We start from the raw sequence: 26,118 nt of genomic DNA on the forward strand, positions 1-26,118 counted from the left end.
TACCCTTTAACGTCACTCAAACAACATCACACCTGAAACTTGAGAGCACCGGCGTCCAGGCCCTAATCGGCACTTCTGATAATGGGCCTAGCTCTGTTACATTCCTAATTACAATTTGAGTTCACAGTGGCCTGGGTTTGGCTCTGATCAGTATAATATGGACCGCTTCCGAAGATGGATCGCTCCTACCGCAGAGTATGAGCCTATCCAAGAGCCTACGGTCTACGGCGATGATCTAGATACACAGCCCAGACAAACTCAGTCCGGTCCACCTTTCTCAAGGCCTGTATATTGGGTGTTCTTTATATTGGGAGTAGCAATGTTATGGGCATGGTACGTGTTTGAATCCGTCCTCTTGTGTAGGGGATCCCTGCTTACCATCAGTCTCGACATAGGAATATGTTTCTCGCTGCCGCACCGTTCTTTCACCAGCGATTCCAACAAGATGAATGGGCGATATCTCACTACCAATCATCCATATTGTCTGTATCGACCGTCACTAACCTGGGTTCCGTCTTCGTGCTCGCAAAGCTACAGGAATCAGCGTCATATCCGAGACGGATTATCGTATCGTTAATGATCAACATTGGTATATTTACATTGCTTGCTTTCTCGACGCTTGTGCTCAAGAATGCGTCGGTGTCGGTGTACTTTGGGTTCGTCATGGTCATGGTGTTTGGTGCTAGCATGGCCACGGGGATCAATCAGAACGGAGTATTCGCGTACGTCTCCGGTTTCGGAAAAGAGGAATATACCCAAGCAATTATGAGCGGCCAAGGGGTGGCAGGTGTATTACCTTGTCTAGCTCAGATGATGTCCGGCCTTGCAGTTTCAGAACGTGGGGAGGAGCAGGCACCAGAGGCGTCCTGGAAATCAGCCTTCGGATGCTTTATCACCGCAACAGGCGTCTCATGTCTGACACTGGTCTCATTTGTCTGGCTCACAAAGCGACAATCCCTGCACATCATAGACGACGATTCTGGATCGACAAACACCGACGACCAAACACCAACAAAAACAGTGAGCCTATGGACCCTCTTCTCGAAGCTGCGCCTCTCAGCCATCTCAATTTATCTCTGCTTCGTGATAACAATGATCTTTCCCGTTTATACTTCCAAAATCGAGTCCGTCAACGACGGCCCGTCCTCTCCGCGCCTCTTTCACCCGGCCGCCTTCATCCCTCTAGCGTTCTTCTTCTGGAACGCAGGCGACCTACTCGGCAGGACACTAGTAATCAAGCCCCGCTACTCACTAGCTCATCGTCCCTGGGCTCTCTTCATACTTGCTATCGCTCGATCTGGCTTCATTCCACTCTACTTGCTCTGCAATGTCAGCGGCCGGGGCGCCATAGTCTCAAGCGATTTCTTCTACCTCTTCATTGTTCAGGGTCTGTTTGGCATAACGAATGGGTATTTGTCGAGTTGCTGCATGATGGGAACCGGTTACTTCGTCTCGGCAGAAGAACGTGAACCTGCTGGCGGGTTTATGAGTCTCATGCTTGTTGCCGGTCTGGCAACAGGGAGCTTGTTGAGTTTCCTTGCTTCTGGAACGTAGTAACAATTATCCACAATTCGTCGTTGGTTGCATTTATGGGATATCAGGCGCTAGTTAGTCGGTCTTTACGATATAACGTTTCTATTGTTGTGCAATATAGAACGTTCTCACGGCTTTGTTTTGCTTTTTTCACATATTTTTCTGCTCAGTAGCCGTTTGATATATATATAGACTCGACATAAATTCATCGCTAACACCTAGAAATATATTCATGCAATCCCCAAAATGTACGCCAACACCATGCCAACCGCTAACCGTCTATATAATGCCATGCAACGCACAATGACCGCAGCCACACAGAGCAGAAGAAAAGCCGACGTACCACTAGTATATCTATATTATTCCGCAAAGAAGAAATCCCTCTCATCAAGCCACTGAGCATCAATAGCAAAGGCAACCAAGTCAGCAGAACAGCACATATCCTCGTGCCCGTGTTCCAGATCCAAGAGTTCCAGAACGGCAAGGAGTCTTTCCTCAAGAATACGCTTCAGCTGTACTATTTGGGAGTGGGCAACCGAACCAAGCTGCAATCCACTAATAGTGTCCTGCTTCTTATTGTCTGACTTGGCTCCCTTCTTGATCTTCTTGTTGGGTAAACATGGCGCGAGGGGCTGCCGTTGGTTTTGAGATGGGGGCTCTGGGGTTTCATGCTTTCTGTTTTTCAGCAGCATCTTGAGAAGGAATCGGAGCCAGATAAGGTTTGTCCGTGGTGCATATTCCGCCCATATTCCGGGAATATCGGGTGTTTTCTCAGTGTCAACAGGGTTGCCTTTGTATAATTGGGCACGCATGCTATCCAAACATTTAGTACTATGCCCTAGCACAACCGTTAGTGTCAAGAAAGGCCAGGTCACTCACTGTCGATAAGTGTCTCTCAAGATGGCATCATCTTCGTCTTGGCCGATGGCATCAAAAATCTGCTTCTTGTCCAGATCCGAAGATGTCACCTCCAGCGTCTCTGACGTCTCATCGACTACCAGCTCCGCCCTTGAAAGCGAATAGTCGATAAGTGTTGTCTGTAGTGTGCTCAGCCCAAAACCACTTGAGTACGCTTGGCGTATGATCTCCGAGTCAGATGGCGGGTGCATGAGGCCGTCCGGTCGCGTACTTCGAATACAAACATTGCCAAGGTGGAGATCGCGATGCTGTTTCCAATTAGATATAATCCAAACATATTCCTGATGCTGGGGCATTACCTCAAACAAAGCGTATTCTTCAGCGCGAGCCAAAGACATAGCGACTCCCCAAAATATATCATAGATTTGAAAGATCGATGACCAAGAAAACTTTTCAAGCTCACAACCAGCATCATCCATCTCAATAATAGCCCAAATTTGTGAATCAGGATAGGCCCGTTTACTTGAAGGGTTAGGGTTGAGGCAATCATCTTTTGTTTTCTTGTAGTGGTCCCAGGCTTTCTGGAAAGCTTCGGGAAACCGGCCTTGGACAACGTGGACTTCCCTGAAGCGTGCAAACCCGGGTATAGGGTCCAGATACTTTAACATTTTGACTTCTGCCACGATCTCGTCGATGCTGGTAAACTTCTTCGAGCCAGGCCCGCTCTGGGCTCGTAAAGGAACAACCTTGAAAACGCCATCACCGCACGCCCTGAGGCGTGCCAACCTGGAGCTGGACATCTCCTTCTGGCATATGTCTTCTCGTAGCCTGAGCTTGTAGACCTCTCCGTATGAGCCTTCTGCCAGTTTTACGACCTCCAGCATCTCCCCCGCACGCGCTGCCCAGGAATCAAATCTTTGAATACCCTGCGCTGCTGCTGGAGACAAGGTCTGGTCCAGTATAGAACGAACGTATGAAGTTGCTTTTTCATCTGAAACATACTCGAATGAGGGCCTTTGCAACGATTTGATCTTTCTTGTGCTCTTTTTGCAGCTGTCCAGGGTAGGAGGAACATGCGGGTCCTTAGGAATCACCCTCGGGGTGACTCTCACTTCCACCATCGTCTGATACTTCTTCTTGCATATTGGGGTAGCTTTCTGGTCGAATTGCTGAGTTGGGACAGTGTCTCCCAGCGACTCAGGGGTTGATATAGGCGTCTCATTTGCGGTACTCTTGCAAGGACCTGCTCCTGCCACTTCATGAACATCCTCCTGCTCAGACACTTCCTGAGCCTTTTTCGTAATCTTTGTTGCGTCAATCTTAAAATCTGCCAACTTGGCCTGGAGTAGATTAACGGCATTTTGCACAGCATCGCTATCCGCTACGTCCAGGGTCTTTGCGGGGCTTCGTTGTTCAAAGACAGCTCTTGGAGCGTCAGTTCGTCGTTTGCCATACACCTTTCGCTTGCCGGGCGCACGTGTGCTTGATGCTCCCGTATTGCGCCGTGGAGGAGTGTCCTTAATATTTAGAGGGCGGACTGATTCCATGACTATCTGGTTCGCAGAGCACCAACAGCCACAAATATTCAGCTCGTAGAGCTCTGAAGACCTGAGCTTTGTCGGTAGGAAGCTAGGAGCCAGCAATGGAAGAGCGGATTTGGAGGCCGCAGCCGATTATCGTGCGTCTAGTCTGCAGGTGTACGTCCAGTGCTGACCGGGGATTGGGCCTGTTGACCTCTTTCGATAAAGGGACTAGCGTGTCGTTGCCGGGGTAGGCAGCTTGGATTATGTAATATCTCTTGTGGAAGTCAAGCACGTGCCGTTGTTGACGAAGCTTTTAAGCTATGAATGCCAGTAACAATACGTTATAAATGTGGAAAAATCTACACCATCACAATTCATTTTAAAGCGAGCGTCTTGTAGCAGTAAGTAAACTTTGCCGACTTCGGTGGCTAGCGCCGAAATCTCTCTAACCTAGCTGCTTTGAGCGCCTGAAGTATATCCTCGAAGGACGCCCCTTACGAAATTGGGAATAAATTTCAGTCCCAGCAAGTGTAAAGAGGCCTTCTATGGCAAAAGTACGTGATAGCCCACTGACCGCTATCATCCGTATGGCCGGATCCAAGACGCTCTCAACGGCTGTTAGCGGCCATCGGCCCAGCTTTTGCCTCCCCAGTCCCAGGCTTCTTGATTACCAGGACCCTGGGGAATTGATGCCACAGACCAAATTTATCTTGTATGAACCCAACAGCCTGATACTGAATCACGTTCTTTGGTAATGTCCAAGGGGTAAATCTGCGGCGAGTAGCTTATAGCTATTAGGCAATTTATCTCCCCGAAATGGAAGGTTGGACTGAGTTACGCGCCGGGTACGTATGATGAAGATCATTGTAAGGCGAGATGCATTTGCTGTTTTGCGGTAGTCAGGCGTGGTAAATGTAAAGCCATGGTACTGATGTTGAAGAGTCACTTTCCTTCTTGGGAGGCGAACGGGTTAGGCGCTCAGTCGGATTGTATAGTAGAGCGCAGTCAAGGTGAGTAGTCTCGATTACCATAAATGAAGGACCTCGACGCGGAACAAGGTCTAAGACGCGATTAGTCGACGTATCCTATTCTCCATATGCTTGAAACAAAGCCGCGATAGAGAAGCATATAGGTTTTCTAGAAGTCTCAAAGAACGGAAGCCCGGAGTATTCGGAGTAGTCCGGACGGGGGTGGAGAGAAGTCACCTTGTGTGAGTCGATATTGTATCATAAGATCGTACGGAGCTGTCTGGGTGGTTGTGCTCCAGTGGTTGTCTCCATAATTTTATGAAGGCTCTGCGCAGTGACGTCGTCCCGTCGCTCCGGCTTTATGACCGAGGATAGCCAACAACCACAATGAACGCAATATCGTAGGCGCTGTCCTTGTATACTAACAATGTCTTGAGTCAAAGGGTCCAAAAACCAATATATACCAATATATTATTATTAACAATAATTCAGTGATCATTCTGGACTGCAGCGAGGTAGATGATGCTGTCGCGCCGATCACGCGAGTGATCCTCGGGATTCCTTTTCTTCCCGTCTTTTTCCCTTTTTCTGCTTATCGCCGCGCCCCCACAGCGACGAAGAAAGCCTGGGCTCCCGTCCATTCTTCCCTTCTTCAATCCCTTCCTCCCCGTTCATCGAAGTCTCAGGAGGCCGACTGTCGCCCATCACCGATACTAAACCTGACCTATCGCGGCTGTTGAGAAACGTTTTTCTCAATGATCCGCGATGGCCTTCAACTTCAACTGGTCGCCGCTGACCGCGGACGCGAATTTTTACACTCGCGCCCAGGACCTCCTCACGGCGGCTCTCAATAAGTCGCCAAAACCTCCCATCATTGTCGACGATATCATCGTTACAGAACTCAATCTCGGTTCTATTCCACCAGAGTTGGAGATACTGGAGGTCGGGGATTTGGCGGAAGACCGGTTTCGCGGCATCTTCAAAATGTCTTATTCCGGAGACGCCTTCCTGACCCTCAAGACTCGAGTTCAAGCAAATCCTCTCAACACCTATCTTCTGACAAGACCGTCTTTTGCGTCGCCCTTGCCACTAGCCGCAGCGTGAGTATTAACTGGCGCATTCGTTTTTCGCATCTGCTGACTTAAGGGCTTCGACCAGGACGCCTCTCACCATTCCTCTACAAATAACCCTATCCGATTTTAAACTCTCAGGCTTCGTCGTCTTGGTATTTTCAAAACAGAAAGGAATCACGGTAGTGTTTCGGAATGATCCTTTGGAATCGCTCAAGGTCTCTTCGACATTCGACTCGATCCCGTTCGTCCGAGACTTTCTCCAAAAGGAGATAGAAGCGCAACTTCGAATACTCTTCATGGACGAGCTCCCCGCTATAATCCATCGCCTATCGCTCCGCTTATGGGTCCCGGAATATCGCGATGGAGAGCAACCGGAGACTCAAGATACCGCTTCTAGAACAGAAGGGCCCGGTCAAGATCCGTTGGCTAGCCCTCCGCAGGATCCGGTGGATGCTTTAGGAAACGCTCTGAACGAATCCGATATCGCGTCGCTCTCACTTGAATCTTCAGTCGAAACACATTCTTTGTTCTCACAAAAGAACCTCTTGCGTCTTGGTGCCCTTACTGATTCTCAGCGGACATTGTCGCTTTTCACACCTTCAATCCGAGAAGTCGTATATCGCGCATGGACATCTCCGACTGATTCCGGCGATGCTACTGCGGGCGTGATATCTCCAGCGAGCCCAGCGCTTTCTAGGACCCATTCCCAGGTCGGCAATATGTCCTCGTTCCCGGATACCGCCAGTATGGTATCATCGCAAACCCGCTCTACGACTTCAACGCATAGCTTCAGCAGCTATGGTCTGAATACCGGGTCTAGCCGCTCCAAAGTGCATTCTAGGAAGCGAAAGAAGCGTGTTGTCGATCTGCGACGTCCTAAGACAACCGACGATGCCGCGAGCGTTAGCGATGAAAGTGCCTTCACCGAATCCACCAGTGCGCCATCTGTTTATTCAGCGCCCCTACCTATCGTGAGGGAGCAGCCTGATGACCCGGTAACACCACCTCTGTCGCCAGAAACTGGACTGCACCTCCCGCCCGTTCCAGAACGGCACCGTCTCAGTACCTCTCGACCCGGTCTTCGCCGAGGGCCCGATGCTTTTGTGCAATCTGGGGAGTCTTCGTCTTCTGCACGTCGCAGATCCGATGTCGACGTGGACGCCACTCCGCGAGGAACGATGCGCTCTCATGTTGCCATGACACGCTGCTCTGAGAAACCCGAACCCGAGGCATCGCGGCAGTTGCCGTCCACTATACTTCCGTTCGTCGATGAGAAAGCGAGGTCGAATCTCGTTGATCAAGCATTAGTTGAGAGACTAGCCGGAGAAATTGCGCGCCGCATGCGAGACGAGAAAATGTCAGGCTCTAGCACGTGCACTCCGTTCTGGGACCGACTGAATCATGATGAGGCTCCGCCTCCGGCCTATGGTCAATGATGCTGCTGCATCCTGTATTATGTTTGAGCGCTCATCCGCGCTGGCAGGATTTGTTGCTGCCGTTCACTCTCTCCGCTTTCCTTTTTTCCCTCTCTCCAACCTCCGGCGGGTCTGGAGTATATAACGAACGATACGAATTATTTGTTTTTAATTATTACATATGGTCGAGCTTGGGACCTCTGGTTTGTTCTGGAGTGTGTTGGATTTTTGAGGTCTGGGCTTGTACCGTTCAAAATATTTGGCGTTATTCTTCATTTGCGGAGTTGTTTTCTTTGCAGGATACCATTTCTCTCACTAAACCACCATTCTTCTGCCTTTCCCTTTTGTTTATTTTTTTTTTTTTATTTCGTCGCCTGTCGGAGATTTCCGGTAGTTCTAGGTGGTATAGTTTGCGATTTGAGGGGCAAGCTAACTCGAGAACACTGTTCCGCTTGGCCTGCATGGAGAATATTTCTTGGTGCATCATCGCAATATAGACTGGGTTCATCAGCTCCTACTGGACTTTAGACTGCGTATCTTTGCGGCGTTGATTTGATATCTCGATTAGTCTTGGCCGTAGCGTCTAATGGTGGACTTGGAGGTCTGGGCTCCACCAAACTAGGCTTTTGCGGCGAACGTCAATTGATTATGCCACCCTAACCCAACAACTTAAACCTGCCCCCATCGCCCCGGGTTTCCTCTCGCTTCGCTCCTTTCCCCAGGCCACGTTTGCAGTTCCGCGTCTCTCGATTGCCTCCGTCCCGGCCTACCTCTCTCCCTCCGCCTTTTACCTCCCTTTGCAATGGCGGGAGTTTTCAAGAACGTTTTTGGCGGCGCCCAGCCTTCCAATTCGGCCGCGCTAGAAGATGGGGGTAAGACTTGCGCTCCTGCTGTCAGACCGAAATTTTGATCTCAGTTCCGCTTATTGACTGGGCTACCTTGCTAGATTTCGCCGACTTTGTTGAGGCGCCTGAACCGTCCCCCGCTCCTATTCTAGACACCCAATCGGCACCTTCTCTAGGCCAGAACGGAGTCGAACCGGTCGTGTATACGAAATGGTACCGGGTATGGGAGCGCACGTCCCCCAAAGACTTCATGCAGGAGGCAATGGTCATGCCGATTATCCTCTTGATCATCATCTTCCATTTCTGGGGTACTCGTAAGAACAGACGGCGAGCGACTGAGTGGGCCGCGGCCCATGCCAGCGCTCTCCAAGACGAGTTCGCGGTTGTTGGATTCGATGGCATTCAGAAATCCGAAGAATCTATTTCTGTGGACGTGACGGCCCCCAACTCGATTCTGAAGGAAAAGTCCCCGCAGGAGTTCTCTACCTACGCGACTGGCCGTCAGAACGTCGCATTCCTTGATGTTGCGATCAGACTGCCTAAGCGCGCTAACCCGGTGACTTACTGGATGGACCAGGTGTTTGCTTTCTTCTTTGATAGCTGGCCATCTCCCGAAGAGACCTTTGAGGCTACCGCTTACACCTTCGATGGTAAGGAGAAAGATTTGGTTCCAGTCCTGGGCAAGGATACTTCTTCTCTCAAAGTCAACAACTCAAGTTATGATGGATTTATCTTTGCGATTGTTCACAAGAACCACATGCGTAACTTTCGCAATGACAGATACGATGCGTCCATGACCTTCACCCGGGACCATGCGAAGCTGCCCCAGTGGGTAACTGTTATGACTGAGAACGCCGAAATCACCGATACCCTCCTTACCCCAGAGCTCATCCAGGCTGTGGAACAAGCAGGAAACAACTTCAAGTATTTGATTGTTTCTGACCAGCCCGTTGATAAGCCCACCAAGTAAGCGCTCCCTATCCAAGTATGACGCTCAAGCCCCGTCTAACGCTCATCTCAGGATTGAGGAAACCGCTCCCCGCAAGCGTGTTCAGCTCGCCGGATATCTTGCCCCTTCCGCCTCTGGTTATGCCTCTACTCTGCCATTGTTCAACCAATTCCTGCGCTTCCCCGACAGACTCGTTAGCCATGCTCACTTCCGCCCCGAGGTGATGCGAAAGATCCGGAACGTGCGTGAGGAGGAGATCAAGAAACTGCGTCGCTTGGACGAGCAGGAGAAGGCGGAAGAGCGCAGGTTGGCGGCTGAGAAAATCAAGAAGGAGGAGCGGGAACGGACTCTTCGTGGCATGAACGCCGAAGAGCAACGAAAATACCTCGAGCGTGAGCAGCAGAAGGAGCAGAGGCGTTCCATGAAGAGGTACACCAAGCGCGCATAGATGTGGCATGATTAACAACAGAGCAGTGAGATGGATAACTTGGGAAAAAGTGCCCTGATTTAGATACTGTTTATACCTTCATGTATAATGTATTGATATGGTCTTTGGAAGATGAAGGAAAGCTAGGCGGAGGAGCAAGTTCAATCGTGGCTGTGAAGCCAACAAGCATTTTACTCTAAATCTAATCTACATCTACCGGCGGTTATAATTTATAATATGTTCGTCAGCATTATTGTACCATATTTCCTAAAGTATGATCGAGCCGTAGATAGAACCTGGTCTTGGGTCACGTGACAGTGCCAGATTTTCCATCCCGAAGTCGACTTTCTTTTTCAGTTGCGGCCTTTCGAATTGTTGATCGAACGAGAGCGTCACGACCACGCCTTCTTACACCTTCTTATCGCGTCAACCCCACTGTCAATTCTCTTGATCACCATCACCATGTCCATCACTTCCCAGGCCGCAGCTCGATGCTGCAGACAGCTCGTCCGCCCATCCGCCTCTCTTCGTCTTTCCGCTACATATCAGCAAACAATAAGCCGGAGGTGGCAGTCCACAGAGGCTCCTGCTGCCCCTGCCAACCCCAAGATCACGCAGATTGTCGATCAGATCAGCCAATTGAACTTGTTAGAAACCGCCGACCTTGTTGCCAGTCTGAAGGTAAGCCTATCCAGCATCCCCAGTCAGCCCCTACATGTCGTGATCCGCTTCCCCGGTTGCCTACGCTTGCGCAAAGAAACTTCAGGTTCCGAAAATAATAATCCAAAAAATTAATAACCTGCTAAAATTAGTCCCGCCTTAACATCCCTGACCTCCCAGTCGGCGGCTTCGCCATGGCCCCCGGTGCTGGCGCACCCGGTGCCGCTGCCGCCCCCGCCGAAGAAGAAGAGGCCGCTCCTCCCGCTCAGGAAAAGACCCTTTTCAACTTGAAGCTTGAGTCTGTCGACGCCGCCCAAAAGGCCAAGGTCATCAAGGAGGTCAAGACGCTTCTCGGTCTCTCGCTCGTTGACAGCAAGAAGTTTGTCGAATCTGTGCCGAAGGTGCTTAAGGAGAGCGTCCCCAAGGAGGAGGCGGAGAAGCTTATCGAAACACTTAAGGCCGTCGGTGCCAAGGCTGTTATGGAGTAAACACTTTGCGGGTTGGCTCGATACGGTGTTTGAATGGGTGCTCTCAACGGTGTGATGAGTATGGCCATGTCCTGTTTGTGTGTGCTGCGTCCCCTGCTCTCGGCTGGTTAGATGTGTTTTCTCCTTTCTGTCATATATCTCTGTCTCTTCTGAAGGTGTTTTGATAAATTGACCGGGGAGTGGGGTATAGGCAGCGAATGTATATTATAATCTACTTGTTTGGACTCTTTTGTTCCAGGGAGAATTGGGCTTCCTTTGCTACTGCTGGACTCGTCCACGAGAGTTTCTCAGCGGTACATTATTGCGCTTCAAGTTTGTCATCTACTATATCAAACTGTCCTTTGTCAGAGGACGGTCGCCTACCCTGATGCATGGAAGTAATATGGCTGGCCGCTTCGAGAGGTCAATACTACGGATGTTTCCGCTGCTCTCGTCGACAGGCAAAGAAACCTTACCAAGCAATATCCGCAGGAGTAACATACTTTATCCCTTTAGGCTAGACTACGTAGAGTATCCCTGACGACGTTCTGTTGCTCGAGAGTTGGATTGGTTAAGCGCGCATGATCATTTTCATCGAAACAATTACCTTGCTGGTCCTCTGTCAACGTATCAGGGTTTGGGATGCCCTAAAGCTGGACACCCCAATGGGAAACATTGTAGAAACGAATGTTGGGGTAAAACTGACGAGTGTAGCCCAGTAAAAGAAGCATTGTCGTGACCCAAACGTAGCTGGGTCCGTTGGATAGGCGAGGGCTGCAGCTACAATTTGGTATAGCATAAATGGTATGAGCATTACCTAAGCTTATGCATGTTCTAGCCTTATTGGTAATAGCGCATACTCTCAACTTGGCAAAACCAGCTTCAGCAACGCAATGTACTAAGATAACCTTATAGAGAAAGTGTGAATGATGATAATAATAGGACATCTGTCAGAGCTTTTGAATAATTCCATCATAGGTAAAATGCTCTGTGTAGCATCCTAAACACTGTAAGTTGGATCAGCCCATCCGCGGCCCTCTCCGCCATCAAGTCTCTCCGCGCAGCCCCATTGCTTTTACACACTCCTCTCTCCAGCAACAACAATGTCACGCACTCGCTCTCCAGCCCTCCGACAATGGAGCCCTCTGGATCGCTTAACTCTCCTCTTCACAACGCCTGGCCGTCCCTCACTTTTACTCACAATCGACGAGCGTCCCTCCCGCAAACCCAACAACCGCAATCCTTCTCTCCCTGGTCCTCGACCTTTCCACGCCACTTCCCCCCACAGCGCAGCACATCCAGCGCCCTCAACCAGAAGAAGAATCGATGCAAGGATCTCTCGCGCAAAGCCCGCATTTCCGGGCCGACAGCTCCTCAATGATCCCCCTAAAGAGCAACCGACGCAAAACGCGGCGGTCAATGCCCGCCTGGAATTCCTCAAAGTGCGCGGACTCAGTCTGGCAAGTGAGATGCTGCACGATGGGGTCATCGATAAGTCTGTCGCACCGGGGAAGTTCAAGCGCATTGGGACAGCCCTGATCATGAATGCGAGTTCCATCTCTCCTTCCAGGGATGCTATCATCGGCATTGCCGAAGGTATGTGATAGTGGCACCATTGCTATTTTGCTTCGTCGCTCTACTTACCTACCTCGTATTCTGTACCTTTTTTGCTGATTAGTTTTTCGACCCGTAATTTAGGCGAAGGTGTACACGTGGATGTCGTTTATGATATCGGCCGCGAAGTCCTGCGGGGCGACCAGAGGATGGAAAGGTGGCTGCAGGATTCCTGCCAGCTTGCCAACGTGCGGATGGCGAATTTCCGCGTCGCGGCCTGGCAACTCAAAATGTGCCACGGGCATCAGAGTATCTACGACGCGAAGTTCCATACAGAGCCGCGACTTACACCCTCCATTGCCCTGGTTGAGATGCTCGCTACGCGGCCCGAGAGGGACGAAGAGGGGCGCGACACGCGCGACCCGCGGGCCATGGTTCTTTGGGCGAAATTTCAAGGCCTACGAGGCCATTACCGGGAGGCAATCAGGTTGGTCCAGGAAGTGATGCGGCTGATCGAGCCGAGCCGAGCGCACACTTACAGGAACGAGAACCCCACTATAAATGGGATGATTGAACCGCCGTGGGAGTTGTACATGTGGTTGAGACGTGAGGAGAAGAAGGCTGGACGTGGTCGCCGCGCCAACGGAAAGGGCGTTGTTGATACTAACACCGATAGCCTTGATACCGATGAAGTAGCCGCGATGCGTCTCGGGGCGATTGAGTACCAGGATCCTAGTATGCTGGTGCGCTATGCGCAGTATTGCAAGGAGAGACATCAAATGGATCTTTACGAAGAGCACATGGGGAAAGCGGCTGCTTCGGGACACAAAGATGCGTGCCGAAAATTAGGCAATTACTACTACCTCGTCGCGACAGGACAATACCCACGGCGGGGAGCGCGGCCTGCCGAAAGTGCGAACAAGCCAGGAACGCAGAATTTGCCCAGAGAGGTAACGGATAGGGAAGGGGCGAATGATCCAGAGGGCTTCTTCGCTAAACTCTTCTCTTACTTCGGACCGCGTCCACTCAGCGAGTACCGCTCTTTAGCTATGGAGTGGTGGCGTGTTGGGTGGGCGCAGGGTTGTGCCAGCTCAGGGTTGAACCTCGCGCGACTTCTTCTTCAGGAGGGTGACAAGGTTAATGCAGAAAAAATCATAAAAGAAGTCCAGGATGGCCCAGCACAGCCGAAACACCTACCACAAGCCGCAAAAATCACGCTCGACAATTTCGCGCTGGAAGATAAGGCATCGAGGCAACCATGGCTTGACGTGTGATGCACGCTGCCAGATCAACTCTGTAACCTGTCTAGGTTAGGAATCTGCAGGTTATAGGTTTGAAAATATAACCGCTCTACGCATAAGTACTCAATTCACTTATCATATGTATCCTAAGCTAGATATAGGAGGCATGGATTTCGAAATGATACGTCCCAATGCCATTAACGCTCCATTGTCTCGTTCCATCGTAAATGCACAATAAACGGTGCTGCTGTACCTGATCTTCCAGAAAGTTGGAGTCCCTCAAAACATCTATTCAACTCGAGCCCTCGAAGACACCTTCGAACTCCCAATCCCAACCCTTCTTCCCTTGCCCATCCCCTGACCTCTCGTCTTCAGCTCTACAAATCCCAACTCTTTCAGCCGCAACGTAAGGAGCGATGAATCCCGCATCCCAGGGAAGTCTTTGGCCGCATACACGCGGAACGGCTCAGACCAGACTTCCGCAAGAATGGGCATGGACTGACCCGTATCTTCTATGGATCCCCAATTCATGAGTCGAAATTGCAGACGGTACAGCCCTGCTGTGCGCACAGATAGGTCAGAGAATATGAAGAAGCATGCCGGTGCTTTTGGTAAGAGTCTGTTGCGGAATCTGTGCGTGACGGTTCGAGGACTGGCTTCGTATGTGCTGTCATCTGTACTGGAGGGGTGAGCCGGTGCGGTGTTGGGGTCTGGTTCCTCATCCACGAAGAAGGGGGAGACGAATGCTTTCCCTGAGAGGAGGGGAGTCGATTGGCCCGTGGCGTGGCTGTCTTCTAGGTTGATACCGAGATGATGATACGAATTCATAGATTCATGGCGGGACTTGTCATTGGTGTTTGTGTTCGTGTCTGAGGAACCTGCGCCTGAGCCTGAACCTGGTAGGTAGGAGGGATTCCGGACAGGGTACAGAAGACATCCAACTGTGAACCGCGGATCCTGAAGGATAGATCTGTCCTTTTCAGAATTGGGGTTGAAGTCTGTGAGAAGTAATTGGATGATTGGAGGCGGGTCAACTGGCCGTCGGTCTCTATCGCCAGCACCGCAGGCGCGTGCGGCTAAGGGTTGTTGTCTTATGAAGAGGCGGCAGCGGGAGGAGGAGCTTGCGTATCGTGGTGGAGGGGACGGTGATGTTGAATGGTGATGAAGCAGATTCTCAAACCCCGATGGCATGCTGGATGTGGCATGTCGCTGATGAATGGGTAGCTGCTGCTGGTAGCCTGAAAGCGGCGCTATTGCTGGATAAATGGGGCTTCTGTCGGAGTGAACGGGGCTAGGCAACGTCGTAGTAGAGCCACTATATCTGAAGACCACATGTTAGACCCGCGGCCCACAAGATTGAAGACGTAACACGCTGCACGCTGCTAAAGTCATACAGCAGAGAGCGAAGAAAGAGAAACCATGAAGTATAATGGTAGTCCCTTTCGGGCCTCTAGACCAAAGAGATGTAAGAGAAGGGGCAATTACTGCGAGTCCAAGTCGTTCATTCGACCAATAGAGCCCACGGAACCGCGGCTACAACTTGGGGCATCATAGTACGAGCTTGAAGAACCTGTATTTTCCATGTTCCTCGATGTGTTCGGCCGCTGAATACTATACTGTGCCAGAGAACCTGTAGTTGCTGGGAGAGGCCCATACTTGGGATCGCTTCTGTTGTCCAAGACCCGAGTTTGTATTGGGAATCCCTGTACCGGAAGCGTGGAATAGCTTGCACTTTGCGACATTGTCGGCTCGTTATTCTGGGCTGTAGGCAGGAGGAAACGAGGTGGCTCCTGTGCTAGGTATCGAGGGTTTGAGACTGTTGTCTGCCTCTGACGGTCTTCATCGGACGGATGGGTTCTGGCGTTGGTATATCTACCCTCGGAAACATATGTCCATTGTTGAAACGGCGTCTCAGACATCTGGCAAGAACTCGCTTCACAAGTCTGAACAGCGTCTCCCGCAATCAGCGCAGATATCTGCCCGGGTTGATGCAAGAGTGTAGTTTGAGGCCCCACGTGGGTAATCATTAAGAAGTCAAGAAGCGGTCAATGATGACCAGTAAAGGTCACTGAAAGGATGAGTCGGTCCCCTCGGAGAATCGGTCAACAAGCACAAGGGCAAGGTTTCAGGCGATACGGAGGGCTGACGGGCGGAAGCCAACAGGGCGACTGCTCTCAAGAGATGGACGACTATGAAGGCACTATGCTTGTGTCCTGAGTGCCCGTATGGTCGGGTAGCATTATTCACCCAGAGTGACGGTTCTAACCAGGGGTTATTGACATGCATACGGTCGTTGGGTGCTTATAATATGGCACCTCTATCACCAACCAATTGCCGTGTACGAGATATCAGGAATGGAGAAAGTGTGCGCCATCACAGGCCCCGCGAATATAGGTGACCAAATACCGAAAAGTGCTATACTGAAACGGCAAAGCTGAAAAGTTGAGGAACATTTGAAGATTGACGATTACCGGCGCCGTCCAAGAGGAAACGGGATGCAGGGAGGGTCTATCACACCCTGCCACAGTTAATCTCGACAGCTGTGTCCGTAAAGGGAAAAATAAAGGAGAGAAAAGAGGCGGATCTGGGGAAGCAAAGTGTGAAAGGATTAGCGAAGAGTGTGCGTGTCTGCTGCATACATAGGTGTGTGGCATTGCCCGAGCCCACATTCAGCGGCGACATGGCGTATAAACTATATCCTCGACCCAAGATCAGCCCCTCTTTACTTGCCAGCCTGCTACTGACCAGGGATCTATGTGGCCCCAAATCCTCGTGCATGTCGTACGGTACTTTACTAAAGCTCGGCTTAGCTTCTGTCGTCCGGCAGGACTGGACTCCCACTTCCCGTCGGAGACGACCGATACTAATTGCGATTCAGGTCTGACGTTGTGGGAATAGAGCCCTGAATCATGCAGTTGCGGGTGTAGTTTCAGCGGCAATTATCAAAGCCACATCCAATTCTCATTGGAACGAGACACCTAGTCCCGCTAAAACGGCCAGAGGATGGATAAAAGGCGCAAGCGTTCTTGTAGTTCCATCGGATTGTCACGTCAACTTGTGCCGCTTCTGGTGCATATACAAGCTGCAAGCACACCTCGCTCACGCGGGACTCAGTATATGATTCGCCACTGCTTTTGATTTCTCCAACATACAGGCGCTCGAAAGTCGAGAGGCTGACCCAACCAGGCGAAGGTCCAACAGCAGGGGTTGGATGTCTGCCTAGTTGAAGGAAAAAGCAATGAGCGAGAAAAGTGCACTGTGAACTGTGGATTAGGATGGTGAGAACAGCCGCCAGTTTGTCAAGCGCAGACTAACTATTGTGCACGCATCACCTAGGGCTTGCGGTATCAGAGCTACAGACTACCGAGGACACATAATCTGTGCTCTGTAGATCTTGTGGGGGCTTTTTATTTGAGCTCCTAACGGGCGCCCCGAAAGAAAAGTGGCGAGCTGACGATCCTGGAATGGCCAACTGTCATAATCTGGTTCGTATCCTGCAGATAGCTAGCCATCCTGGAACCATGTATGGATAGACCTGTGTGCCTGTCATGCCGACTTGGAAGAATCATACTCAGGTCATTTGGCCGGGGTAAATCTCTAACCGTGTGAATGATAAATACCCAGACCTGGTCCATGGCTAGGCTTTGTACTGGAAGGCCCTAGGGGAATGCCTTGATGCGAGTGCTTGTTTTTCCAATGATGAACCAGGTTCTAAATCGCTAAGTGTATGTAATTCTAGGTCGTTTAAATGATGATGAAAACGATGTCCTAAAAGCAGTCAGTGATTCCGCGTAGAATTCGACCCAGTCAAAGTTGGACAATACATCCTAGTCGAATCTCTAACATGGATGCATAAGCCTCCTTATTGCTAAGCCCCATGATTGTTTATACCGACTTTGACTTGACGGAAGGGACGTCCGGGCAACGCCTATGCAACGGACCCTAAAAAATAAGGGCTGATGGCGTGGGGAGCTAATCTCGGATCTGCGCGGTTCAGCCAGCATCCTTGTGTGGTATTGATCCTTCACGAGAAGTTACAGACTAGTATTGGCTGGACCGCAGAGTTGCCGCGGAAGAGGAACAGTGATGCTTACCGTATCACATCCACGGAGTTCCCGTAAGGAGAGTAAGTGTGGCATTATGCTATTGCGGAGAAGGCAATGGAGGCCGGCTATGCATTAGCACCAGCAGAAGCCTTCCTCGCATTCGTGGACGAGCCACTAGCTTGTGAGTTGACCTCCACGGCTGATGTATCAACTCAGGTATCAAGAGACATCCCAATGTCGGTCCGTTCGAGAGCGAGCTTTTGAGTGGCCAACGAAGGGCAGAAAAGAGGCGCCATCATGTTGGAACCTCCCACCAACTTCAGCGTTTGGCCGCTAAAAACGGTTCAATCACCACCAGTACTTGAGAGAAGACGGGTAGTTCCTGGTAGCGTTGCGGAAAAGTTCAAGCCATGTTCCCGGAACCCGCGTGTGGGCCCCGCGGATGAGGCACGATGCTGACCTTTGAGCTCTCGACTCTGTTCTACTTGTCAGTTTTATAGCCAATCAAATTTCAAAATTGGCAATTGAAAAACAGCTACCTCGAATAATTCTGACGAGGAAATTTTGTCCCTGAAGGCTGGAGCGAGCGTTGAAACAGGCTAACCGCCGAGATTTCCAGCATACGATATCTTGAGGCCTCGGCCGACGGTCAAGCCCACCAAAAAACAGCTTGTCCGATTTGGCGATGAAGCAAATGTTGAGATCCTGGTTTGTCTAGAGCTTTGTCGAAGGTAATTTGTCATTTGCTAGTCTTTGGCGATTCGGCACCTGTTAGCGTTGTCAGCGAGAGGAACCATTGTGGCTAACCTGCTAAGTTGACGATGCAATTAACTCACTAGTGCTAGCGCCGCTGAGGGAGAGGCAATGCCAATCCTTTTCCGAGGCTGCTGCGATGGTCCCAGAGCCCAAGGGTTTGCGGGAGAAAGGTCCAATAGTTTCAGATGGGGAGGTTGACAAACGGAAGATATTAATAGAAAGCTGGTGGTTGACTGGTCAAGTGACTCGAGAGACCTCGACCTACATCGCAAACTGCTCCTTCTGCTCACTAATGAACCCCTCCTGGCTTTGAAGCACCAATGATCTTATTCATAATGTGTACATCGGCTGTCGCCTGTATATACTTGTAATCTACATTTCTCTTACTCCCACCCTACAGAGCAGCCAGCGCCTCCTCCAGGTTAATCAAGCTCACAGTAACTTTATTCTCTTCTCCCAGAAGCACACCGCCACCGTGCAGCAACAGGAATCGGGGATCCTCCTTGAGAATGCGCAGACTCCTAGTGTAGCTGTGTGGTTCAGGAGTAGGCACCTCCGTCCACTCGCCCTCACCCAGCGCCTGATTCACAAAGATACTGTCTTGCGTACCGGAGCTGACCACAAGTGTTCCGTTCTTGCCACCCCACGGGGTCCAAGTAACGTACGGAGAGGAGGTAGGGATTGTACCGCTCGAGACAACCAACTCATGGTGCTCGGCATCGATGAAGCCCTCTGGATCGGCACTGATGCGGTAGTACAAGGGAAACGAGTAGGTCGATGTGTTGAAAAACGAGCCGTATTCGTAAACGTAGAAATATTTACCATTGGGAAGCTTACTCGAGTTAGTCAAGGAGAATACGAGAGTGAGCGAGGTCATACCTTGGTCACGACGGGCATTCCAGGCCTGTCTGTATAGGTAGGATAGGCACTAGCATAGACGAGTTAGTCGATCCCTCTTTGCGATGGCAGGGAAGTCATACACGTCGTCCACAACCGGTCCCCAGTTGATAAGGTCATCAGTGGTCTGGTGGACCATCTTTTGGCCGTGGGTTTCATTGGCTCTCTGGTCGGAGTAAAAGCAGATCAATTTACCCTTGCTATTTTCGCAAACACAACGGTTAGAGCCAGGCGCAAATTTGTAAAAAGGGCATGTCGATGCTTACTGTGCCAGCAAGAACGGCTCCCAAACAGGAGTCAACCCGTTGTTAGGGATAGCTTCTCCACCAGCGGCAATGTGGCTCACGAACTTCCAGGTGTGTCCCTGGTCCTGCGATGCGTAAAGATCAATCTGGGTCGAGCTCAGGTCTGTTGGAATACTGCTTCCCGCGAGAAGGAGCGTTCCGGCACGGAAGCGGCCCACGCGCTCTGGAAGGTAGTAAAGGAACGGTTGGTAGCGTAGACCCAAGCCGTTGGCTGTGTCATGGACACGGGAGATCTCAGTCCAAGTTTCACCGTGATCAGAGGAACGGTAGATGGGGAAATAGACCGCTGGTGGCTCAGGTGAATAGTTCTCCCAGGTCGCTAGTATATCACCGTTGGGCAACTGCTCATTGCGCGCGTAGAGGGTGCGTGGGATAGTATAGTTGCTTGGCGGGTCAAAGATAACCACGTTGGAATAAGTTTCTAGCTTCGATCCGCGACGAGCGGAAGCTGCCGTTATCGCCGCGACGAAGGGAAGAAAACGGAGAAGCTGCATTGTGTTTGTAGCGCCGATTCTCCAATAACTGGATATGAACTCAGCTCTGTTTGCCAGGTACCCGAGCGGCCGATCTCCTTATATAGTCCAAAATCCTCTAGAAGCTCAGAGATAGCCTCCATCCCGCCGGAGTTATGACAAGTACGACAAGTGGAGTATGGCCGGGGAAGCTGTCGATTGATGACGACCGAGATCGTGAATTCTTAGGCATCATACGAGCTCCTATGGTGTGCTCGTACCTCAATCAAGGCCCAGTCAAGTTCGTATCGCTATTTTACCCAATTGAGCGGTCGTGGTCTCGGTCTTTAATACTATATTGCATGGAATTGTATGGCGAGATCGGCATTCCCTTCAGTTGGTCTGGGGAAAGTGCGGAGAGCCGGCCGTGAGCTAGCCCCTGGAGGCCTTGTCCCGGTGGCGTTTCCGTCATCACGGAGAATTCCCAGCTGAGGAGATGAGCTGACTTTGTCGATGCTCACACCTCATCTGGATATATGTTGCTTGCCAGTGCTCCTGAGAAGTTGAATTGTTGTCATGATAGTCGTCGTCCAAATGCCCTCCCGTTCGAGTCGCGACATTAGCATACCGACATTAGCGTACTGTGGGACTATCTCACAAAACAATCAGTCAAGAATTCAGTAGGTTTGGGAGTAACAGTCGAGGTTATTGTGAGGGTAGAAGAACGATTGTACTGACAAAATCTTGGCCAAATAACCAGCTCCGGAAGAACCCATTTCCCAGGTCAATGAAGACATCAATGGGAACGATGTTTCCGGATACGCTTTTCCGGCATAATGGGCTAATTCTGAAATGGGGGATAACGATAGCAGAACGGAGAAGACAGAGATGAGGGATGGCGGGCCGTTATCTCCATCTCATCACATGCGCCTTTGGAGAGGGCCAACATACATAAACACATTGCCCTGGCTCTAAACTCTATTTTTGGTTGCTTGAAGATGTGAGAACTTTTCTGAAATGATCAAGAGTATAATACACCATGGCCGAGATTCCTAAAGTCCAGACAGTTGCTCTTGTGCGAGAAATCGGCGGTCCTGTCGAGTTTCCCACTGACTATCCTGTTCCTACTCCTGGAAACAACGAGGTGCTAGCTAAAGTCCTCTACACCGGGGTATGTTTAAGTGGTATGTTTCGCTCCACTATGTCCTCTATCTGGATCACATTTCGAACGGAGAGCGTCAACTGACAGTCTACTTTGTAGATCTTCACACAAAGGACGCCGTCGCCCCAGGCCCTGATGGGATTCCGATCACAAAGTTCAAGTTGCCTCACATTGGAGGCCATGAAGGCGTAGGGCGCATTGTGGCTCTTGGTCCAGGTTGCGGGCCAGACCTGAAATTAGGCACTCTTGTTGGGATTCGCTTTGCCAGTCGCGTCTGCAGGCGGTGCGAGTACTGCTTAGCTGGAACGGAGCAATACTGCCTGAAAGGCACGAATCACCTTCACCACGAGGACGGCAGTTTCCAGGAGTACATCGCGCTTGATGCGGACTACTTGACCATTCTCCCAGATGACGTCGATCCCAAGACTATTGCTCCAGTACTGTGCGCCGGGATTACTGCATACAAGGTAGGAATGAGCTAGGGCAGAGTATCGATCGACATACTAAAGATTTTTCAGGCGGTTCTAGGAGCAAATATCAGGGCCGGACACTGGCTGGTTGTTGTTGGAGCAGGAGGAGGGCTCGGGCATATGGCAGGTGAGATTCCAATTGAGAGGCATCTTAATCCTATCTCACGGTACCGGTGCAACAGTCCAATACGCCAAAGTCCTTGGAGCCCAAGTGATTGGCATCGACGCCCCCGACAAACGCGATTTCGTTCTGAGTCTCGGCGCTACTGAATTCGTCGACTTTGTCAATACAGATCCTGTTCAGCGCGTTCGTGAAATCACCGGCCTAGGCGCACATTCCGCGGTCGTAACAGCCGGGAGCGGAAAGGCGTTCGCCCATGTGTGTGAGATGCTGCGAACCGGAGGTACACTCAGCTGTGTCGGAGTTCCGTCTGGAGATGCAAAGTTCGAGACACCAATCTGCACGATCGTCATAAAGGCATTGAAGGTCGTTGGGAGTGTAGTGGGCTCGTTGAGCGAATGCATGGAGGCAGTGGAATTGACCCGGCGAGGACTGGTGAAACCAAAAATACAGGTTCGGCCCTTCAGAGATTTGCCACTCGTTTATGGAGAGATGGAGAGGGGGAGTATCTCTGGAAGAATTGTGCTGGAAGTCAATAGTAGCTAAACATTCCTCCGTACGGTGCACCCGACTGTGCCTGAATCACAGCAAAATTGGATGCTACGTCACTAAGTTTCAAACTCCACATGGCTGGGAGCTCCAACACTAAGCTCCAATTCAACACACAACGTCAATCTTTTTTCTCTCCTCAATTTTTCATCCTCTACTTCCCAAGTCAGAACCATCCTCACAGTCTATTAATCCAAAATGGCCGACAAACCCCTTCCAGCGGCAAGCACAGACGTAAGACTGCGCTCAACCCATCCAACTTCCCAGTCAAGCACTAAGCTGACAAATACTATATAGCCCCGCGAGCTCGCTGCTCAAGAATCCAGCCCCTCTGCCATCTTCAACAGCTTCACCTCAGACACAGCCTTCAAACTCGGCCTCGCCCTTCGCACGCGAATCCTCTCCCTCCCATCCTCTCAACGCAAACCAGCCCTGATCTCCATCTCCCTAGGCGGCAGCAACGGCCCCACTGGCGCTCCGCACGTCGTGTTCCAATGCGCTACGGAACCAGGCACAGTCCCTGACAATGAGGTGTGGGTTCGTCGAAAGCGCAATACGGTTGAGCGGTGGAGTGTCTCGAGTTGGTTAATGAGGCGGAAGATTTTTGCTGGACTTGAAGGAGGGAATGCAGATGGTATTGGCGCGGAGGAAGCGTTTGTGAGGAAGTATGCGTTGGTGAGTTCGTCGGGTGGGAAGATCGCAGATGACTATGCGATACATGGGGGTGGGTTTCCGATTCGCGTAAAGGGGGTAGATGGGGTCGTGGGTGTGGTTGTTGTGAGTGGATTGAAGCAAGAGGATGATCATCAGGTCATCGTGGAGGTTGTGCAGGAGTTTATTGCACAGGGGAATTGAGGTACAAATTACAGGACGCAAACAGAAAATCAAGTATAATCATGTATTCAGGTATCATGTGTCCTATCTTAAACCAAGAATAGGCTGCTGGTCGTAAAGGCCGAGCGGGGACAGAAAAAAAAGAACATCTTTAACGGAAAACAAACTCCAGAATCCCTCTAAGTTATTTTACAATTCATCATGGCCATAGTCGTCATCGTCCTCCTCGGTAGGAGGAGCAGAGCCGTACAGCTTGCTGGTGATAGGGTACGCCACGTTTGACAGCTGTTCCTTCTGTTCCTCAAAGTCCTCGGTAGTGGCCGAGGCACCGTTTTCCTCAAGCCAGTCGTTCACTTCCTTGACAGCATCCAGAATGGTCTGCTTGTCGTCCTCATCAATCTGGCCACCAAGACCGTTCTCATCGTTGACCTGGTTCTTGAGGCTGAAGGCATAGTTCTCCAGGCTGTTACGGGCCTCAATCTTGGCCTTGATAGCACGGTCTTCCTCAGCGAACTCCTCGGCCTCGGCAACCATGCGGTCAATCTCCTCCTGGGTAAGACGGCCCTTGTCGTTGGTGATGGTGATAGATTCGGCCTTGCCAGTGCCCTTGTCGCTGGCGCCAACCTTCAGGATACCGTTGGCGTCCAGGTCGAAGGAAACCTCAATTTGAGGAACACCGCGAGGAGCGGGAGGAATGCCAGTAAGTTCGAACTTGCCAAGAAGGTTGTTGGCCTTTGTAAGAGTACGCTCTCCTTCGTCTGTAGACTGTTAGAATGGTCATACTTTCATCGATGATGAATGAGAACTTACAAACTTGGATGAGAACGGTAGGCTGGTTGTCAGCGGCAGTCGAGAAGATCTGCGACTTGCGGGTAGGAATGACAGTGTTGCGGGGGATGAGCTTGGTCATAACACCACCGGTGGTCTCAATACCGAGAGTAAGAGGGTTGACGTCCATGAGAACAATACTTTCAGTACCCTCAACACCAGACAGAACACCACCCTGAACGGCGGCACCGAAAGCGACAGCCTCATCGGGGTTGATACCCTTGCTAGCCTTCTTGCCGTCGAAGAACTCCTCCAGCATAGCCTGAACCTTAGGAATACGAGTGGAACCACCGACAAGGACAATGTCGTCAATGTCGGCCTTGGACACCTTGGCATCTTTGAGCACCTGCTCAACGGGCTTCAAGGTCTTCTTGAACAGGTCCATGTTCAGCTCCTCAAACTTGGCGCGGGTCAAAGTCTCGGAGAAGTCCTGGCCATTGTGGAACGCCTCAATTTCAATGCGGGTGGACATCTGGGAAGACAGAGTACGCTTGGCCTTCTCGACTTCGCGCTTGAGCTTACCCATGGCTTTCAGGTCCTTGGTGACATCGACGTTGTTCTTCTTGTTGTATTGCTTGACGAAATGGTCCATGACGCGGTGGTCGAAGTCCTCTCCTCCAAGATGGACGTCTCCAGCCGTGGCCAGAACCTCGAAAACACCGTCATCGATCGAAAGAAGACTGACATCAAAGGTACCACCACCAAGATCATAGACGATGACCTGGCGCTCCTCACTGCCCTTGTCCAAACCATAGGCAATCGCGGCGGCGGTGGGTTCGTTGACAACACGGAGGACGTTAAGACCGGCAATAGTGCCAGCATCCTTGGTAGCTTGTCTCTGGGCGTCGTTGAAGTAGGCCGGGACAGTGACGACAGCGTGGGTAACCTTCTTTCCAAGGTAGCCCTCGGCGATCTCCTTCATCTTGCCAAGAACCATGGCGGAAATCTCCTCGGGGCTGAGGGTCTTGGGAGTCTGGTTGACATCAACCTTGACGTTGGGCTTTCCATCCTTGTTGACAACCTTGAAAGGATAGTTCTTGATATCACGCTGAACATCGGCCTCGTCGTACTTGCGACCAATAAGGCGCCTATCCTAGTCAGAAACCGTTAAACCAGATATTTTGAGAAAACTCACTTAATGTCAAAGATTGTCCTCTTGGGATTGGCGGCGTATTGGTTCTTCGCGGCATCACCGACCAGACGCTCCTCATCTGTAAAGGCGACGTAGGAAGGAGTGATTCGGTTTCCTTGGTCGTTGACGAGAATTTCGACTTTTCCGTTCTGCATCACACCAACGCAACTGCGCCAGTTAGCTTCGGCTCAGGACTCCATTCATCCCAATTGACATACGAGTATGTTGTTCCCAAATCAATACCAATAACCGTTCCATAGTTTTCCTGGACCGAATCATCTTCCTGGGCGTGGGCGGATCCTAGAAACGCGAGAGGCGCGATGAAGACAAGGAGAAGGTAGAAGATAGTGGTCCAAGTCGCGAACGGCTTGGCCACTCCGCGACCTGAAGAGGGACGCGCCATGGCGAAATATGTGTCGAAATGCGAGATTCAAGACTCCTGCCGAAGTCGCAAAAAAGAGACGGAGGAACACACGCTGCTCTAAAAACAATGGGTGAATACAGCGGGAAAGGGGAAAAGGAAGCAATAAGGCAAGCCCAACCTCTGATACTGGAAGGGAGAGGAGTGAAGGGAGGTGAACAGGGGTGTGAGAGAAAGATGGGGAGAGAAGAGGAAGAAGAACTGGAGAAGCTATGGACACCTTCTTGTATGGAGACAGAGCGGCGAAGAAAGGACAGCGGCCATCTGGCCTTTTCGCATACAAGTTACTTCTCGTGCGCTCATTGGCCACGGCCGCCACCCCAGGGTCACGGGTGACTCAGCTTGCCACTGACCGCCGGAGATTCTGCTGAAGTTTTGGGGCGGTCTGAAGGCGATCGAACGCCAAAGAAACTTTAGCCAGGCCAGATGGAGAATAGTTCCTGCAGGGGCCAGCTGAATTGGGTTTAGCGCAGGGCTCTGTCACGGCCTCACGGAACTTGGTCAGTACAATGGTCACGGACATTCACCTCGTTCTGAATGGTCTACGTGTTATCATCTGCAATCATATTTAGGACTTGAAACGGCCAGAGACGTGTCTTGGCATAAGTCTGGCAGTCTTCTGTCCCGTTGCA

The 26,118-nt window shown here is 51.0% G+C and overlaps 11 protein-coding genes across 11 annotated transcripts; 7 read left to right on the plus strand and 4 right to left on the minus strand.

Annotated features, from left to right (window-relative positions):
* Positions 1 to 38: 38 nt before the first annotated feature.
* On the plus strand, positions 39 to 1,723 carry BDW70DRAFT_85413 (nucleoside transmembrane transporter FUN26). Its single transcript, XM_073745032.1, has 2 exons — positions 39 to 333; positions 396 to 1,723. Exons 1-2 carry the CDS (start codon positions 158 to 160, stop codon positions 1,552 to 1,554), a joined length of 1,335 nt encoding a protein of 444 aa, XP_073594023.1. The 5' UTR covers positions 39 to 157; the 3' UTR covers positions 1,555 to 1,723.
* On the minus strand, positions 1,724 to 4,256 carry BDW70DRAFT_169610 (uncharacterized protein). The gene is made up of 3 exons (XM_073742727.1): positions 2,751 to 4,256; positions 2,413 to 2,699; positions 1,724 to 2,346 (listed from the first exon to the last, which is right to left on the minus strand). Exons 1-3 carry the CDS (start codon positions 3,936 to 3,938, stop codon positions 1,893 to 1,895), a joined length of 1,929 nt encoding a protein of 642 aa, XP_073594024.1. The 5' UTR covers positions 3,939 to 4,256; the 3' UTR covers positions 1,724 to 1,892.
* Positions 4,257 to 5,409: 1,153 nt separating this feature from the next.
* BDW70DRAFT_85424 (MDM34 family protein) lies at positions 5,410 to 7,513 on the plus strand. Its single transcript, XM_073745033.1, has 2 exons — positions 5,410 to 5,982; positions 6,041 to 7,513. The coding sequence occupies exons 1-2, from the start codon at positions 5,648 to 5,650 to the stop codon at positions 7,389 to 7,391; spliced, it is 1,686 nt and encodes a 561-aa protein (XP_073594025.1). The 5' UTR covers positions 5,410 to 5,647; the 3' UTR covers positions 7,392 to 7,513.
* Positions 7,514 to 7,989: 476 nt separating this feature from the next.
* BDW70DRAFT_140192 (CCDC47 family protein) lies at positions 7,990 to 9,817 on the plus strand. Its single transcript, XM_073737559.1, has 3 exons — positions 7,990 to 8,242; positions 8,317 to 9,181; positions 9,237 to 9,817. Exons 1-3 carry the CDS (start codon positions 8,173 to 8,175, stop codon positions 9,610 to 9,612), a joined length of 1,311 nt encoding a protein of 436 aa, XP_073594026.1. The 5' UTR covers positions 7,990 to 8,172; the 3' UTR covers positions 9,613 to 9,817.
* Positions 9,818 to 9,970: 153 nt separating this feature from the next.
* Positions 9,971 to 10,838, plus strand: BDW70DRAFT_85445 (mitochondrial 54S ribosomal protein bL12m). Its single transcript, XM_073745034.1, has 2 exons — positions 9,971 to 10,272; positions 10,404 to 10,838. Exons 1-2 carry the CDS (start codon positions 10,054 to 10,056, stop codon positions 10,737 to 10,739), a joined length of 555 nt encoding a protein of 184 aa, XP_073594027.1. The 5' UTR covers positions 9,971 to 10,053; the 3' UTR covers positions 10,740 to 10,838.
* An 866-nt stretch (positions 10,839 to 11,704) lies between these two features.
* BDW70DRAFT_85448 (uncharacterized protein) lies at positions 11,705 to 13,716 on the plus strand. Its single transcript, XM_073745035.1, has 2 exons — positions 11,705 to 12,314; positions 12,417 to 13,716. The coding sequence occupies exons 1-2, from the start codon at positions 11,822 to 11,824 to the stop codon at positions 13,544 to 13,546; spliced, it is 1,623 nt and encodes a 540-aa protein (XP_073594028.1). The 5' UTR covers positions 11,705 to 11,821; the 3' UTR covers positions 13,547 to 13,716.
* Positions 13,717 to 13,747: 31 nt separating this feature from the next.
* BDW70DRAFT_85452 (velvet factor family protein) lies at positions 13,748 to 16,025 on the minus strand. The gene is made up of 2 exons (XM_073745036.1): positions 14,999 to 16,025; positions 13,748 to 14,834 (listed from the first exon to the last, which is right to left on the minus strand). The coding sequence occupies exons 1-2, from the start codon at positions 15,538 to 15,540 to the stop codon at positions 13,802 to 13,804; spliced, it is 1,575 nt and encodes a 524-aa protein (XP_073594029.1). The 5' UTR covers positions 15,541 to 16,025; the 3' UTR covers positions 13,748 to 13,801.
* Positions 16,026 to 18,605: 2,580 nt separating this feature from the next.
* On the minus strand, positions 18,606 to 20,011 carry BDW70DRAFT_169618 (sialidase family protein; the record flags this gene model as incomplete). Its single annotated transcript, XM_073742728.1, has 4 exons — positions 18,606 to 19,147; positions 19,195 to 19,243; positions 19,296 to 19,412; positions 19,479 to 20,011. 4 exons carry the CDS (start codon positions 20,009 to 20,011, stop codon positions 18,710 to 18,712), a joined length of 1,137 nt encoding a protein of 378 aa, XP_073594030.1. The 3' UTR covers positions 18,606 to 18,709.
* A 997-nt stretch (positions 20,012 to 21,008) lies between these two features.
* BDW70DRAFT_161838 (zinc-dependent alcohol dehydrogenase) lies at positions 21,009 to 22,268 on the plus strand (the record flags this gene model as incomplete). The annotated part of the gene is made up of 4 exons (XM_073741034.1): positions 21,009 to 21,153; positions 21,231 to 21,598; positions 21,650 to 21,728; positions 21,784 to 22,268. 4 exons carry the CDS (start codon positions 21,009 to 21,011, stop codon positions 22,266 to 22,268), a joined length of 1,077 nt encoding a protein of 358 aa, XP_073594031.1.
* Positions 22,269 to 22,277: 9 nt separating this feature from the next.
* Positions 22,278 to 23,170, plus strand: BDW70DRAFT_140201 (DUF967 domain protein). The gene is made up of 2 exons (XM_073737560.1): positions 22,278 to 22,505; positions 22,569 to 23,170. Exons 1-2 carry the CDS (start codon positions 22,470 to 22,472, stop codon positions 23,124 to 23,126), a joined length of 594 nt encoding a protein of 197 aa, XP_073594032.1. The 5' UTR covers positions 22,278 to 22,469; the 3' UTR covers positions 23,127 to 23,170.
* On the minus strand, positions 23,171 to 25,711 carry bipA (Hsp70 family ATPase KAR2). The gene is made up of 4 exons (XM_073737561.1): positions 25,284 to 25,711; positions 25,069 to 25,233; positions 23,916 to 25,021; positions 23,171 to 23,863 (listed from the first exon to the last, which is right to left on the minus strand). The coding sequence occupies exons 1-4, from the start codon at positions 25,466 to 25,468 to the stop codon at positions 23,295 to 23,297; spliced, it is 2,025 nt and encodes a 674-aa protein (XP_073594033.1). The 5' UTR covers positions 25,469 to 25,711; the 3' UTR covers positions 23,171 to 23,294.
* Between the last annotated feature and the right edge of the window lie 407 nt (positions 25,712 to 26,118).

The sequence above is a fragment of the Aspergillus foveolatus genome, assembly GCF_047715535.1.
Source record: "Aspergillus foveolatus strain CBS 279.81 unplaced genomic scaffold BDW70scaffold_41, whole genome shotgun sequence".
Taxonomy (NCBI): domain Eukaryota; kingdom Fungi; phylum Ascomycota; class Eurotiomycetes; order Eurotiales; family Aspergillaceae; genus Aspergillus; species Aspergillus foveolatus.